At 40.0% G+C, this 13,703-nt stretch overlaps 1 protein-coding gene and 1 pseudogene across 2 annotated transcripts in view; one reads left to right on the top strand and one right to left on the bottom strand.

Moving 5' to 3' along the window:
- The window catches only part of Abca13 (ATP binding cassette subfamily A member 13), a 439,574-nt gene that overhangs the window by 111,618 nt on the left and 314,253 nt on the right, over positions 1-13,703 (top strand). For both annotated transcript variants that reach the window (XM_076938134.1, XM_034509530.2), the window contains 4 exons: positions 27-145; positions 6,445-6,608; positions 7,340-7,419; positions 13,579-13,700. In XM_076938134.1, coding sequence (XP_076794249.1) covers positions 27-145; positions 6,445-6,608; positions 7,340-7,419; positions 13,579-13,700 — 485 coding nt within the window. The remainder of the gene's footprint in view (positions 1-26; positions 146-6,444; positions 6,609-7,339; positions 7,420-13,578; positions 13,701-13,703) is intronic.
- On the bottom strand, positions 11,399-12,308 carry LOC117713187 (F-actin-capping protein subunit alpha-1 pseudogene; annotated as a pseudogene).

Genomic DNA, 13,703 nt, shown 5'->3' with positions numbered 1-13,703 from the left:
TTAATTTGTTCTGTTTCTTTTGACAGAAAACCCTTCTCTGACTAAGGACATTCTATGTGCTTCCCTGAGTTGCAAGCGAAGTGGGATGAGGCACCTTATCTTATCTGCTTTGCAAGGAGTCGCTTTGGTCCATCACCACTACCAGGTTTGTCTTCTATGTTTCAGAACATTTTGTATTCATCACAGTTGGCCCAGCAAAGGCAGTGGTATTGGCTCAGGCAAGGCACTGTGGTTACTCCATAGTTGCAGTTTATTCTTAAGAACCAGGGTATTCTGGTATGTGGTCATGATGGAAGTGCGGCCTGCAAACCTCATGGTATGCAAGGCTTGGTTAGTACCCAATTATGAGCATTGGTTGTTAAAGTCTTAGGGGTTTTACAAGTAGTGGTTAATCATTTGCATTATTAAAACTCAAATTATAGACAAGTATGGTTATATAAATGATGTTAAAATCGAAAGTAACAAATAGTTGGGACACATAACTTCCTGATTTTGGTACAGTTTACTGACTCTGTCTAGAGACCGCTTACATTCATGTTATCTGCATGATGGTGGTACTTTGCTGCTGTGTGCTTGCGACTGAGTAGGGCTTCTGAGCTCTGTGATCAGTGATGTAATGATTGCAGGAAGTGGGGGTGTTTAACCACAGAAATGTTCAAATGCTACCATACAAATTGTCTGTCTTTCTATTCCTCTCTCTCTCTCTCTCTCTCTCTCTCTTTCTCTCTCTGTCCCTCTGTATGTCCATCATATCTACATCCATCTCATCTATTATCTGTTTACCCATTCATCTGTCCATCTGTTTATCTGTTTATTCATCATGCCCATATGCCCATCTATTGATCCATCCATAAATGTATTTTTATCACCTATCTATTATCTATTATAATGGTTTTTATATTCTTGGCCCAGAGAGTGGCATTATTAGGAGGTGTGACATTGTTGGAGTAGGTATGGCCTTGTGGATGTGGGCTTTAATATCCTCATCCTAGCTGCCTGGAAGCCAGTCTTCTCTTAGTAGCCTTCAGATAAAGAAGTAGAACCCTCAGCTCCACCTGCACCATGCTTGCCTAGATGTTGCCATGCTCCTGGCTAGATGATAATAAACTGAACCTCTGAACCTGTAAGCCAGCCCTAATTAAATGTTGTCCTTATAAGAGTTGCCTTGGTCAAGGTATCTGTTCATAGCAGTAAAACACTAACTGAGACATTTATGTTTTGGAAAGGTAGGATTTTTTTATTTCTTCATTTTTATTATCACATATTAATATTTATAAGTGAGTTTCATTATGACATTTCTTATATGTATATATTATACCTTATCATATTTATCCCACTATCCTCCCTTGACTCCATCCCACCACAAATAATTTTTATTAATTTTTATACAGCTTATTTTGATAATCTTTTCCATCTACCAATTCCTGCCAGATCTTTCCTACCTCCCTATCCAGCTAATTTCATGTTTTCCCCTTAATCCATCACACATCTGAAAATGAAAATCTAAACAAACAAAAAACTCAAGAACACAAACACAGTGAACAAAACAATACAAAATAAAATGCAGAAAAACAAAAGCATAAAGTCCCTTTTGTGTTGTCAACTACTCCTGGACATAGGTCCTGCCCTGCAGTGTGACAGATACAGTGTGTGACCCTCTATTTGGAGAAAACTGATCTCTCCTTTTCCAGTGTGTATCTGTTGCAAACAGTTTTTTGGTTAGGGGTGGGGCTTTATGTTCACTTCTCTCTTTCAGTGATGGGATTTTGTCTAGATTGGACTCGTGGTTGTCTGATGAATCTTCTCACAGTCTCTGTGAGTCCATATGTGCCTCAGTTCCCTTATGCCTCAGAGATACTGTTTTCTTGGAGTGCATGACATCTTGTTTAATCAATCCATTGCATTGGCAAGATACTTTATATAAACCTGCTAGCCCATTGTGGGCTTAAGTAACTGAGAACACTGGCAGACACCAAAGACTGACAGCTGAAGAGACCCTGGCAGTTTCCATTCTAATTAACTTGTACAAATAATCAGAAATTCAGAAAAATTCAGGGACTCTAACTTATACTGAACTAGAGTATGATTTTTATATGGGACTCATTCATATGCATTAAAGGTCAGTAGGCCCACAGACAAGGTAAGGGATCTTGAGAAGCTGGGACAATGGTAGTGTTTTTCCAGGTGTCTGTGTTTTATTTAGGAACAGTACTGTGTGTTTACTGCTTGTGTGTGGTGACCCTTTCCAATCTGAAGTTCAGTGTGTGTTGGTTTCCCCTGGGAATTAGGGAGATGATACTGGTGAAAATCTTGCACTGCTGGACCAACACCCAATGATGTAACAAGGACCTAAAAGGCCACTCTTCTGAGGAAACATGAGAAGGGCATGGGAACCATGGGTCTAGTTCGTACTGTGTTTAGTGTGTGAGTCTTCAGCTTCTAAAGAGAAACGTGTGAAAGAGAAGTCCCAAGGAGCTCCCAGATAACTATCCTGGCAGCCAATGTAGTTCTTTTTAGTGTTGGTTTATTTAGACAGATCTTTTCTTATGTTCAGGCTGTGGACATCTTTGTCTGGTAAAGATAAGCTGTCTATAATCTGAAAATCCCTAATATAACATGTTCCAAAATCGAAAACTTGGGGTACCAACATGATAGCACTCATAAAAATCTACACATAATAAGTCACAATCAAAATACAGATGCACGAAAATAAAAGGTATGGGATGCCTTTAGACTATGTGCATAGAGTCTAGTTAGCATGGATCCCTAGCCCTAGATACCTTATAATGGGTATTCAGATAGCTCAATATCCAGAAAGACCTAGAATTAGTAAAACTTTGGGCCTCAAACATTTTATTTAGGTAATCCAAATCCAGGTCTATTACATTGAAAAAAACCCCATGCACACACCAAAATCCTTCATTTTTGGAGTGCTGAGAGAAGTTTATGATAATAAAACAGGCAACATTGTACAGTTTTGAGTGTGGTGACCCTTTCCAATCTGAAGTTCAGTGGGTGTTGGATTCCCCTGAGAATTAGAGAGAAGATACTGACAAAGAGCTCACACTGCTAGATCAACCCCCAAGGATGCAGTGAAGATCTAAAAGGCTACTCTTCTGAGGAAGCCTGAGAAAGGTGTGAGAAGCATGGATCTGGTTCTTACTGTGTTTATTGTGTGAGTCTTCGTTTTCCTAAACCCATAGTTCACATCAGTGTCTACACATGAGTCACTCTGACTGGGACATATTAGTTTCTATAAATAGCAGAAGACCCTGATTTGATGATGACAGTAAACACTTGCTCATGTCAGGATGAAAAACATGTCTTAGTTTGATTTCTGTTGCTGTGATAAACACCACGGCCAAAAAACAACTTAGGGGAAGAAACAGTTTATTTGACTTGCAAGTTATAGTTTATGGTAAAGAGAAACCAAGACAGGACCTCAAACTAGAAACCATGTGGTAAAGCTGCTTGCTGTCCTGCTCTAGGTTGGGTTTAGCTAGCTTTCTTGTAAAGCATTGACCTAAGGATGGTAGCCACACAAAGTAGTCTGGGCCCTCCTATGTCAATTCACAATGAAGAACATGCTTCAGAAACATGCCCATAGGCCAGTCTTATGGAAATGAGGCCTCAGTTGATGTTCCCTCATGAAAGGAATATCAAATTGACAGCCTTGGTGCCCGGGCATTCAGTGTGTGATTCCTTTCAGAAATATAAATCATATCCATGTTATATCATGGGGTTTTTCTGTGTCAGGCAAAGGGCTACCTTTGTTGTGTTTAGCTGTTTAATGTGTAAGTATTCTACTGTACAGTTTGCTTGCTACTAGCATAGGGCTCCCCTCACCAATCCAGATGAAGAGAGCTCAGAGTGTTAAGTCTTTATCCTCTCCGACTGGGTTCCCAGTAGCAGAAAGAAAGTGTCTTGGGATCAGTAGGAACTTGAAATTAGGCTTCAAAAGACGTCAGTGCCCACACAGTGACACTTTGGGGTTGACTAGAATCAGAGAATATGTCTGGAATATCAGATGGGCGTGTGGGCTTCTGAGTACATTCTCTAAGCATCTGCCTCACACCTGAGTGATACACACCTGCTTTACTCAGAGAAGGAGGGCCTGCACTCTACTTTTTACATGTGGTGGTTCTTCCTGATCTCAAGGCTGTAGACTAACAGGGCGAAGTGTCAGGGTCAAGCTCAATACTTTACTTAACTGCAACCTGGTGTAGCTATACTCAAGGACGTTGGATATTTTTTTTCTTTTATGAATACCTGCTATTGGAGAGGGCAGCGTACTTTATTTCTTTGTGATTATTTCTGTGTCAAAGTTATTGTTTTGTTAAATATAAAAATAACATTAGCAGTAGGGGTGCTATCTGTGCACCAGTCTAATGATGGCGTGGGAGGAAGCAAGCCAAGGGCAGAGGCTCCGATAGACAAAGTAAGTTCTACCTGTGTTCTCAGAAGTGAGTTGGCAGGTAAGCCAGTGCTCACAGTACCTATTGCTCTTGTTCTCAGCTATGAGGAGGGACCTCAGTGGAGGAAGGGGAGCCTCAGGTCTGTGAAATGTCTGGGCTAGAGACTCACTCTCAGGAACAAGGGAAAGCTCAGCATGTGAAAGAAACACATTAGAAATGGACAGCAACAGCCTCGCCATCTCAGTCTTGCAGAAGCATGCCTGCCGCTGCCATCTGTTTCCTTTATACTCTCATGGGGACATGGGAAATAGCTGGGTCTGTGCACCTGTTTGCAGAACAGTGAGGGGGGAAGGTGAAGGAGGCTGCGTCCATGAGAATGTGTCAAGAGTGGAACTCTAAGTGTGGAGAGAAGCTGTGTCCTTTCTAGTCCATCAGGAGCAGAAGCACACCCTTGCCATTCTTCCTGCCCAGGCCCTCCCTATGTAACTATAAATCTTTGGGGGTTTTCAGTAACCCCTTTTATTCCCAAATAATCGCAGGGCATTTTTACACCCTGTTTAGCCAGTTCTAGCTCCAGAATAAATGACACAGAGACATGATATATTTATTAACAAGCTGCAAGCCTTTGCTGGACAGTCACTGAGCTGTCAAACCATAAGCCTGCCTATTTCCCATCCACATGCCTCTTTACCTTTACTCCGAGTCTTGCCTTAGCTCACTCTGATCCATGTGTATCCTTACGCCTGCTCTCTCATTGTGATCTCATGGCAAATCCTTCTGTTCTCCCCATGTGGTTTCTCCACACCTTTTCCTCCTCGTTGTTCTCCACTCCTCTCTGGTCTCTTTGGAACTGCCTCACTCTCCTGTCCCCCATGGGAAGTCTCACCCTTTTCTGCCCAGTGAGTTGGCTGGTCAGCTCTTTTATTAGCCAATCAGGAGTGATGGAAAAGAATTTTTCTGTAACAGAAACCAGAGACGGTTGACCATGCTGTATGGACCACAACCAGATGTCTGGGCATATAAATCAGCATTTAAACATGCACTGCACAAAACCACCCCTCAACTACACACTGCTGGATTCCCAGGCTGCATCTGGTCTGTTTGTTTGTTTTGGGGTTGATTTATTTCACTTAGCATTCTTTCCAGGATTATTTATGTCATGCAGATGGCATGATTTCTTTCCTTCACATGGCTGCATAGTACTTTACAGTGTGTGTAAGTCTTTTTGTCTCTATTAATTCATCTCTCTCAGTGGACCTTCAGGTCAATCCCACATGTTGCTCATTGTGACAGATGCTAAAGTGAGCATAAGACCTGTTCCTCACACCTGCTTCCCTTTCCATTAGGTGTAGGCCCAGGAGTGGTGTTTGGGATCATACAGCCATTGTGAGGAGCTCATACATGATCTTTAATGTTGGTGCTATAGTACATTTCCATCAACAACATATAAGGGGTCTCCTTTCTCCATGTCTTCAAAATAATCATCCCTTGTGTTTTACACAGACAGCTTAAAAGGTTTGAGGAGCCAATCTCACTGCAGGTTTTATTTGTGTTTCTTTGATTGACAAAGCAGAGTTCACACATCTGTTCTCTACTCTGTCTCTTTCAACATGTTTCCAGGTCTGTGCCGATTTTTATGCTGTCTTTTTTCCTTCCTTCCTTCCTTCCTTCCTTCCTTCCTTCCTTCCTTCCTTTCTCTCTTCTTTCTTTCTTTCTTTCTTTCTTTCTTTCTTTCTTTCTTTCTTTCTTTCTGCCTCTCTCTTTTCTTTCTTTAAATTTTTTTCCTACTAAACTCTGAGTAATTGAGAGGAACTAGAAACTGGGCTCTGGAAAACTATGTACCAGGTAACATGGCACAGCTCGTTTTCTGTCCTGTATAGCAGAGCAAGCTATCTTGCACCATTCTATGGCTGCGCATGTGCAGAGGAACTAGGAGTGTTGCCTGACAGTTCTAGAAATAATCTAAGGTCTGCATTTACCCATGATCCAGCCTCAAGCTTGTGCAGATAAATATTGCTGTGTTTTCTAGGAAATTGGAAAAATATGGTTCTCGCCCGACCAGCTGGACTGTGAACATCTTAGCAGGAATCTTTCCAGTGCCTTGGAAGGCTTTAAAAGCATCTTGGAAAATGCTTCCAGCCAGGGCTGCACGTGCCAGCCCTTGGTGGGAACAGTTCAGCAGCACATGCACAGGTGTGTGTAACATGGCTCTTGTGCCCTCCCCAGTATTCTCAATTTTCAGAAAGATGTGTGCTTAAGTGCTCATTCAGAATGAATTCTTTCTAAATTTACTGATTTCAGATAACACTGGTACCACATACATGTCAAACACCAGGGCTTTCCATAAATACTATTTACATGTTAAATCCTGACATCAGCCTTTGCTGTCAGGTGAGCTGTATAGACACACAAGACACTGGGTCAGATATTGGGATCCAGGAGGATAGTGTGTCATTAAATATAAATAAATGAACAGACACATATTTTCAAATGACTTCATATTTGATTAAAACTTCTCATGTGTTTACAAGTGTGAGCCGCAAGGAGAAGTCAGGGGCTTTACACTCTACAGATGACATAACCATCTAGAGATGCAGAGAAGTAGTCATCTACCTGTGCCTGCAATAATTTGTCAGATGCACCATCAGCTATTTTGTCTATTTCCCACATATGGGAGAAGCCATTTATCATGCATCTTGTTGCCATCACCCTGATTCATTTGCTGCACTGGGCTTAGGGAGGACATGTTGGAAACCCGGTGTTGAGGAAATTCACACACAGATAGTATCAGAGGACTGGGTATGTCTATTTATCAGAGGGAACCTATGTTATCCAGCCTAGCTCCTAGAACAGAGGCAGGGTTATTATACCAACATGGTTTCTGATGTTTTATCTTGTCTCATTTTAATTTTCTGTCACCTTAGGTTGACCAAAAGTCTTGAGGAAAGTTGGATGTCAAAGATTCCTGTTGTGACATTTCTTAGCAATTTCACAGTCACAGAGGGTATGTAGTTTCTCACCTTGCTTGGTTAAAAATTACATTTAGAGTCCTGTGCCACAGTGCTCCGTACCCAAATACCACTGGGAGAGATCAGGTCTCCTAAGAGTGCTGACACACATATGAGCACAGGTAAGACCACCACTTCTGTTCAGAGGGACTTGACCAGAGGCCTCAGGACACATGAACTGAGGAGCAGCTTAAGACAGGATCCTTCCAGTTTCCCTCTACACCGGGAGCTGATCCTGTGCCACAGTGCTCCACATTCTAATACCATTGAAAGAGAGCTGGTCTCTCAGGAGTGTCAACACACCTATGAGTAACAGGTAAGACCACCACTTATGCTCAAATTCCTCACCCAAGAGGCACTAGCCCAGAGTCATCAGGACACAGGAACCAAGAAACAGCTGGGGACAGAATCTTTACGGTTTCTGTCTGTGCCATGGACCTGACCGTATGCCACAGCTCTCCATACCCAAATTCCTCCCAGAGAGAAGTGGTCTCTCAGGAGTGCTGACATACAGGCTTGCGGGAGGGACAAGCCACAGTCAGAGACAGCAAGACCATCGAACACCAGAGATAACCAGATGGCAAGAGGCAAGGGTAAGAACATAAGCAACAGAAACAAAGGCTACTTGGCATCATCAGAACCCAGTTCTCCCACCACAGTGAGCCCTGTATACCCCAACACACCAGAAAAGCAAGACTCTGATTTAAAATCACGTCTCATGATGATGAGGACTTTAAGAGGACTTTAAGAAGGACATAAATAATTCCCTGAAAGAAATACAGGAGAACACAGGTAAACAGCTAGAAGCCCTTAAAGAGAAAACACAAAAGTCCCATAAAGAATTACAGGAAAACACAACCAAACAGGTGAAGGAATTGAACAAAACCATTCAGGATCAAAAAATGGAAATAGAAACAATAAAGAAATCACAAAGGGAAACTATCCTGGAGATAGAGAACCTAGGAAAGAGATCAGGAGTCATAGAAACAAGCATCGCCAACAGAATACAAGAGATAGAAGAAAGAATCTCATGTGCAGAAGATACCATAGAAAACATTGACACACTGTCAAAGAAAATGCAAAATGCAGAAAGTTCCTAACCCAAAATATCCAGGAAATCCAGAACACGATGAGAAGACCAAACCTAAAGATAATAGGTATAGAAGAGAGTGAAGATTTCCAACTTAAAGGGCCAATAAATATCTTCAACAAAATTATAGAAGAAAACTTCCCTAACCTAAAGAACGAGATTCCCATAAACATACAAGAAACCTACGAAACTCCAAATTGATTGGACCAACAAAGAAATTCCTCTTGTCACATAATAGTCAAACACCAAAATGCACAAAACAAAGAAAGAATATTAAAAGCAGTAAGGGAAAAAGGTCAAGTAACATATAAAGGTAGACCTATCAGAATTATACCAGACTTCTCAACAGAGACTGTGAAACCTAGAAGATCCTGAGCAGATGTTATACAGACCCTAAGAGAATACAAATGCCAGCCCAGGCTACTATGCCCAGCAAAACTCTAAATTACCATAGATGGAGAAACCAAGATATTCCATGACAAAATGAAATTTACACAATATCCACAAATCCAGCCATGCAAAGGATAATAGATGGAAAACTTCAATACAAGGAGGGAAATTACATCCTAGAAAAAGCAAGAAAATATCTTCTGTCAACAACCCCAAAAGATAGCCACACAAATATAATTCCACTTCTAACAACAAAAATAAAAGGAAGCAACAGTTACTATTTCTTAGTATCTCATAACATCAATTTCCCAATAAAAAGACATAGACTAACAGACCGGATTCGTAAACAGGATCCAGCATTTTGCTGTATACAAGAAATGCACCTCAGTGTCAAAGACAGATACTACCTCAGAGTAAAGGGCTAGAAAATAGTTTTCCAAGGAAATGGTCCCAAGAAACAAGCTGGAGTAGCCATTCTAATATCGAATAAAATCAACTTTCAAAAAAAAAAAAAAAAAAAAGATAAGGAAGAACACTTCATACTCATCAAAGGAAAAAAAAATCTACCAAGAAGAACTCTCAATTCTGAAAATCCATGCTCCAAATGCAAGGGCACCCACATTCATAAAAGAAACTTTACTAAAGCTCAAAGTACACATTGCACCCTACACAATAATAGTGGGAGACTTCAACACCCCACTCTCATCAATGGACAGATCATGGAAACACAAACTAAACAGACACACTGAAACTAACAGAAGCTATGGACCAAATAGATTTAGCAGATATCTACAGAACATTTCATACTAAAACAAAAGAATATGTTTTCTTCTCAGCACCTCATGGTACCTTCTCCAAAATTAATCACAAAATAGATCTCAACAGATACAAGAAAATTGAAATAATCCCATGCACCCTACCAGATCACAATGGACTAAGGTTAGTATTCAATAGCAACAAAAACAACAGAAAGCCCACATACACATGGAAGCTGAACAATGCCCTACTCAATGATAACTTGGTCAAGGAAAAAATAAATTAAAGACTTTTTTGAATTTAATGAAAATGAAGGCACACCATACCCAAACTTTTGGGACACAATGAAAGCAGAGCTAAGAGGAAAACCCAGCTCTGAGTGCCACCAAAAAGAAATTGGAAAAAAACATACACTAGCAGCCTGACAACACACCTGAAAGCTCTAGAACAAAAGGAAGCAAATACACCCATGAGGAGTAAACTGCAGGAAATTATCAAACTCAGGGCTGAAACCAACCAAGTAGAATCAAAAAGAACTACACAAAAAACAAAACCAGGAGCTGGCTCTTGAGAAAATCAACAAGATAGATAAACCATTAGCCAAACTAACCAGAGGGTCCAGAGACCATATTCAAATTAACAAAATCAGAAATGAAAAGTGAGGTATAACAACAGAAACTGAGGAAATTAAAAACATCATCAGACCCTACTACAAAAGCCTATATTCAACACAACTGGAAAATCTGGATGACATGGACAATTTTCTAGACAGATACCAAATACCAAAGTTAAATCAGGATCAGATAAATCATCTAAACTGTCCCACAACCCCTTAAGAAATAGAAGCAGTCGTTAAAATCTCTCAACAACAACAACAAAAAATGCCCAGGACCAGATGGTTTAGTGCAGGATTCTATCAGACCTTCAAAGAAGACCTAATACCAATACTCTTCAAACTAGAAGGAACACTATCCAATTCATTCCATGAAGCCACAATTATATTATGTTTTCTCCCTTGGAGATGGAATGGTTTTTGTCTAATCAGGAACTTGCCACAATTTTCTTTCATAGAGAACTTCATAAGAGACTTTTTTTCTACTTTTATCATGTTTAATGTTCCAAATAGATTTTAAAAACTGGTTGAGTGCATATTACTTTTAGCTTCAGAAGATATCATGTGTATACATACATACATACATACACACACACATATATACATATATACATATATATATGTGTATATATATACACACACACACACACACACACACAGACAGAGAAGAACATATTGTCCACTTAGCTCTTGGTAGCATAGCTTCTTTAGCAACTGGTGGATCACTAAAAGCCACCGAAGTACTGGAAGTGCTTTAAAGCATAGGGGTAAAAAGTACTCAACAGATAGATACTCTGTAAAAACCAGTCATAGGACTTCATGCCTAGGAAATTTTCTAAACAGTAAAATGACTTCAGGATACATCTCTTTGACATTAAATGTAGCAGAATTTTAAAAACAAAGATTTACAAGTAGATATAGTGATAACAGAAAATTACAAACCAGAGAACACACACACACACACACACACACACACACACACACACACACACGGAAGAATCAAGACAGTGCTGTAGCTTCAACAGTATTTCACGAGGCTAGAAGATCTGTTAACTTTGTTAACTAGCAAAATATCACTCTTGTTTGTTTATAAGTCACTTATTTATCATATGAACACAACGTGTTGAATCCTTTTCTTTCCATGTACTGGAGACGCCTACAGATGGCCTTTAAGCATTCTGCATTTCTTTGCCAATCTTGTAACTGAGTATCTTGTTCCAGTCGATTTTGGTGCGGGTAACTGGAAGGAAGCTGCCAGCGCAAGGCCTTGAACGTGGTGGTGTCTGACATAGTTTGATAATTTTCACTAATTGCTGTCTGATACTCATTTTCTGCACTCTCTGTGATTTTAATAAGCTCCTTGGCAGTTTGGACTTCATTAGAAACAGTTACTGAGTCCTGCACATCTTTATGACTAACCAACTGATCGTTGCCATCTTCCTAATAATGAACCTGAGTCTTGAGCACTCCAGCCACCTGGGCTGTAGGTGGTGTGACGGTGAACTTCCACTCTGATCTCCAGCGACCATTCCAGAAATTTCTGGGTTGAAACTGGTGGCTTTCAATACATGCAATAATGGTCTGTTGCCTATCTATAGTTTTAGTGTAAACAGTACAGAAGCCGTTGGAATAATGATCTTTCACATAGGCTCTTAGAACACTGTCACATAATTCCCTCCAAGACGTCAAGCCTCCATTCACATCCTCTGGCTGCGGGTCACTTGCTTCTTTCCGTAAATGATCAAACTTAAAGGAAATTTTGTTTCTTGGATTTAAAAATCTGCTGTTACCAAGGTCACCATGCTCTGTAATTAAGACCTGGTCATCGTAGCCTTGTCTCTTCACAGGTGTGAACTGACCTATGTTAAACTGGGCAAATGCATGTGCTGCCCCTTCCCTGAGAAGATTGTCACTGTTAAGCAGTAGCTGGACATCATTGAATACTTCATTAAACTCCCCTGGGGGTGCATGGGTGATGAATTTAGCGGCTACAGTACCTTCTCCTCATCTGACACCAGATCCTTGAAGTTGGTCATCTTTGCTGCTGTGGCCCAGCCCGGTGGGCTGACACGAGGCAGGCCGGGAAGGAAGCTGTGTCAATATCATGTATATTTAAGAGGCATTTTGATGACTTAAAATGTCAATAATGAGTTGTATATTTTAAAATAAATCTTATTAGTTTAATTAAAAAAAAATGAACTAGAGGTTCCACGGACGTGTAGACCCACCTCTATTTTTCCATTGAATATTACAGATTTTCATGCAACAACTTTTTAAAACTTCCTTTGTTATTTTAATTTGAAATTGCTCTTCTGAAAATGATTTTATTTATATAATGAATGATCAAAATGAAGTTAGTATCTATTAATGAGAAAAAATACAAATTACATCTATTGTTTCAGTCCAACATATTATTAAAATGAAACATAAAAAAATTATGCATACTGTTAGGGAAGAAGAAACCTTGAACTTGAGAGAGAGTGGGGGACATAACAGTGTGGGGAGGGAGGAGAGAAGGGGGAATGATGTGATCATAGTTCATTTTAAGAGGGGCTGTGTGAGGAGGGCTGGGAGGAGATGGAGGGAGCTTAGACCTGGACATAAAATGAGTAAGTACATTAATTAGTGGAAGAAAAGCTAAGTAAAAAGAAATAGAGTGTTTTATTCCAACAAATTTGAAATAAAACACAAAACTCAAGAGATGTGCTCTGTATTATCTAAAAACAAAAGTCAAAAAAACCAACCAAACACTTTTGAATGTATTGAGTCAGAGCTGTTCAGGTTTCACAGAGAAATTCCTGAGGTCCCAAAAGTCAGGCAAAGGAAAGGAGGCAGTCCTATGTTGTCTGGATTTCTCATTCTGTCCTCCCACAAACTACTGGATCCTACGAGTCTCTGTTCTATCCACACAGCTCCTAGACCTCACACAGCATTGATATGAAAAGTATGAAGAATGCCCACACATCCTTAGGTGATAATTTTCTTGTTAAAAAAGATGTGGCCCTTACAGCACATGGCCACTGCTCATTCAGAAAGAATTCTTTCTAAAGTGAGTCTCAAAGCATCCCGGACTCAGAGTCAGCCATTGACTAGATGATACCACCTAGCCAGAGGTTTTTATTTACTTAAATATGAAGTGATCTGAGATTCTCCTAGAAGAGTAAGATGAAACTTTAATTAGTGTCTACCATAAGCTTGATGGCATGAGAGAAACTTCTTTAGGTAGCAACATCAAATTTTGTTTTAAATCAATAAAACTTCTGAAAATTTATTATTAACTCTGTTTTCCTTTTGTATTTTCTTCAGAGGTAAAAATAAAGGATTTGATAAAGAACATCACCAAATTAACTGAGGACCTTCGCTCCTTCTTCCACATCTCCGAGGAAACCATCCACAGCATCCTAGAAGCCAACATTTCCCATTCAAAGGTA

Source organism: Arvicanthis niloticus, chromosome 7, assembly GCF_011762505.2.
Source record: "Arvicanthis niloticus isolate mArvNil1 chromosome 7, mArvNil1.pat.X, whole genome shotgun sequence".
In the NCBI taxonomy this organism is placed as follows: Eukaryota; Metazoa; Chordata; class Mammalia; order Rodentia; family Muridae; genus Arvicanthis; species Arvicanthis niloticus.
This window is presented reverse-complemented; position numbering and strand designations above follow the sequence as displayed.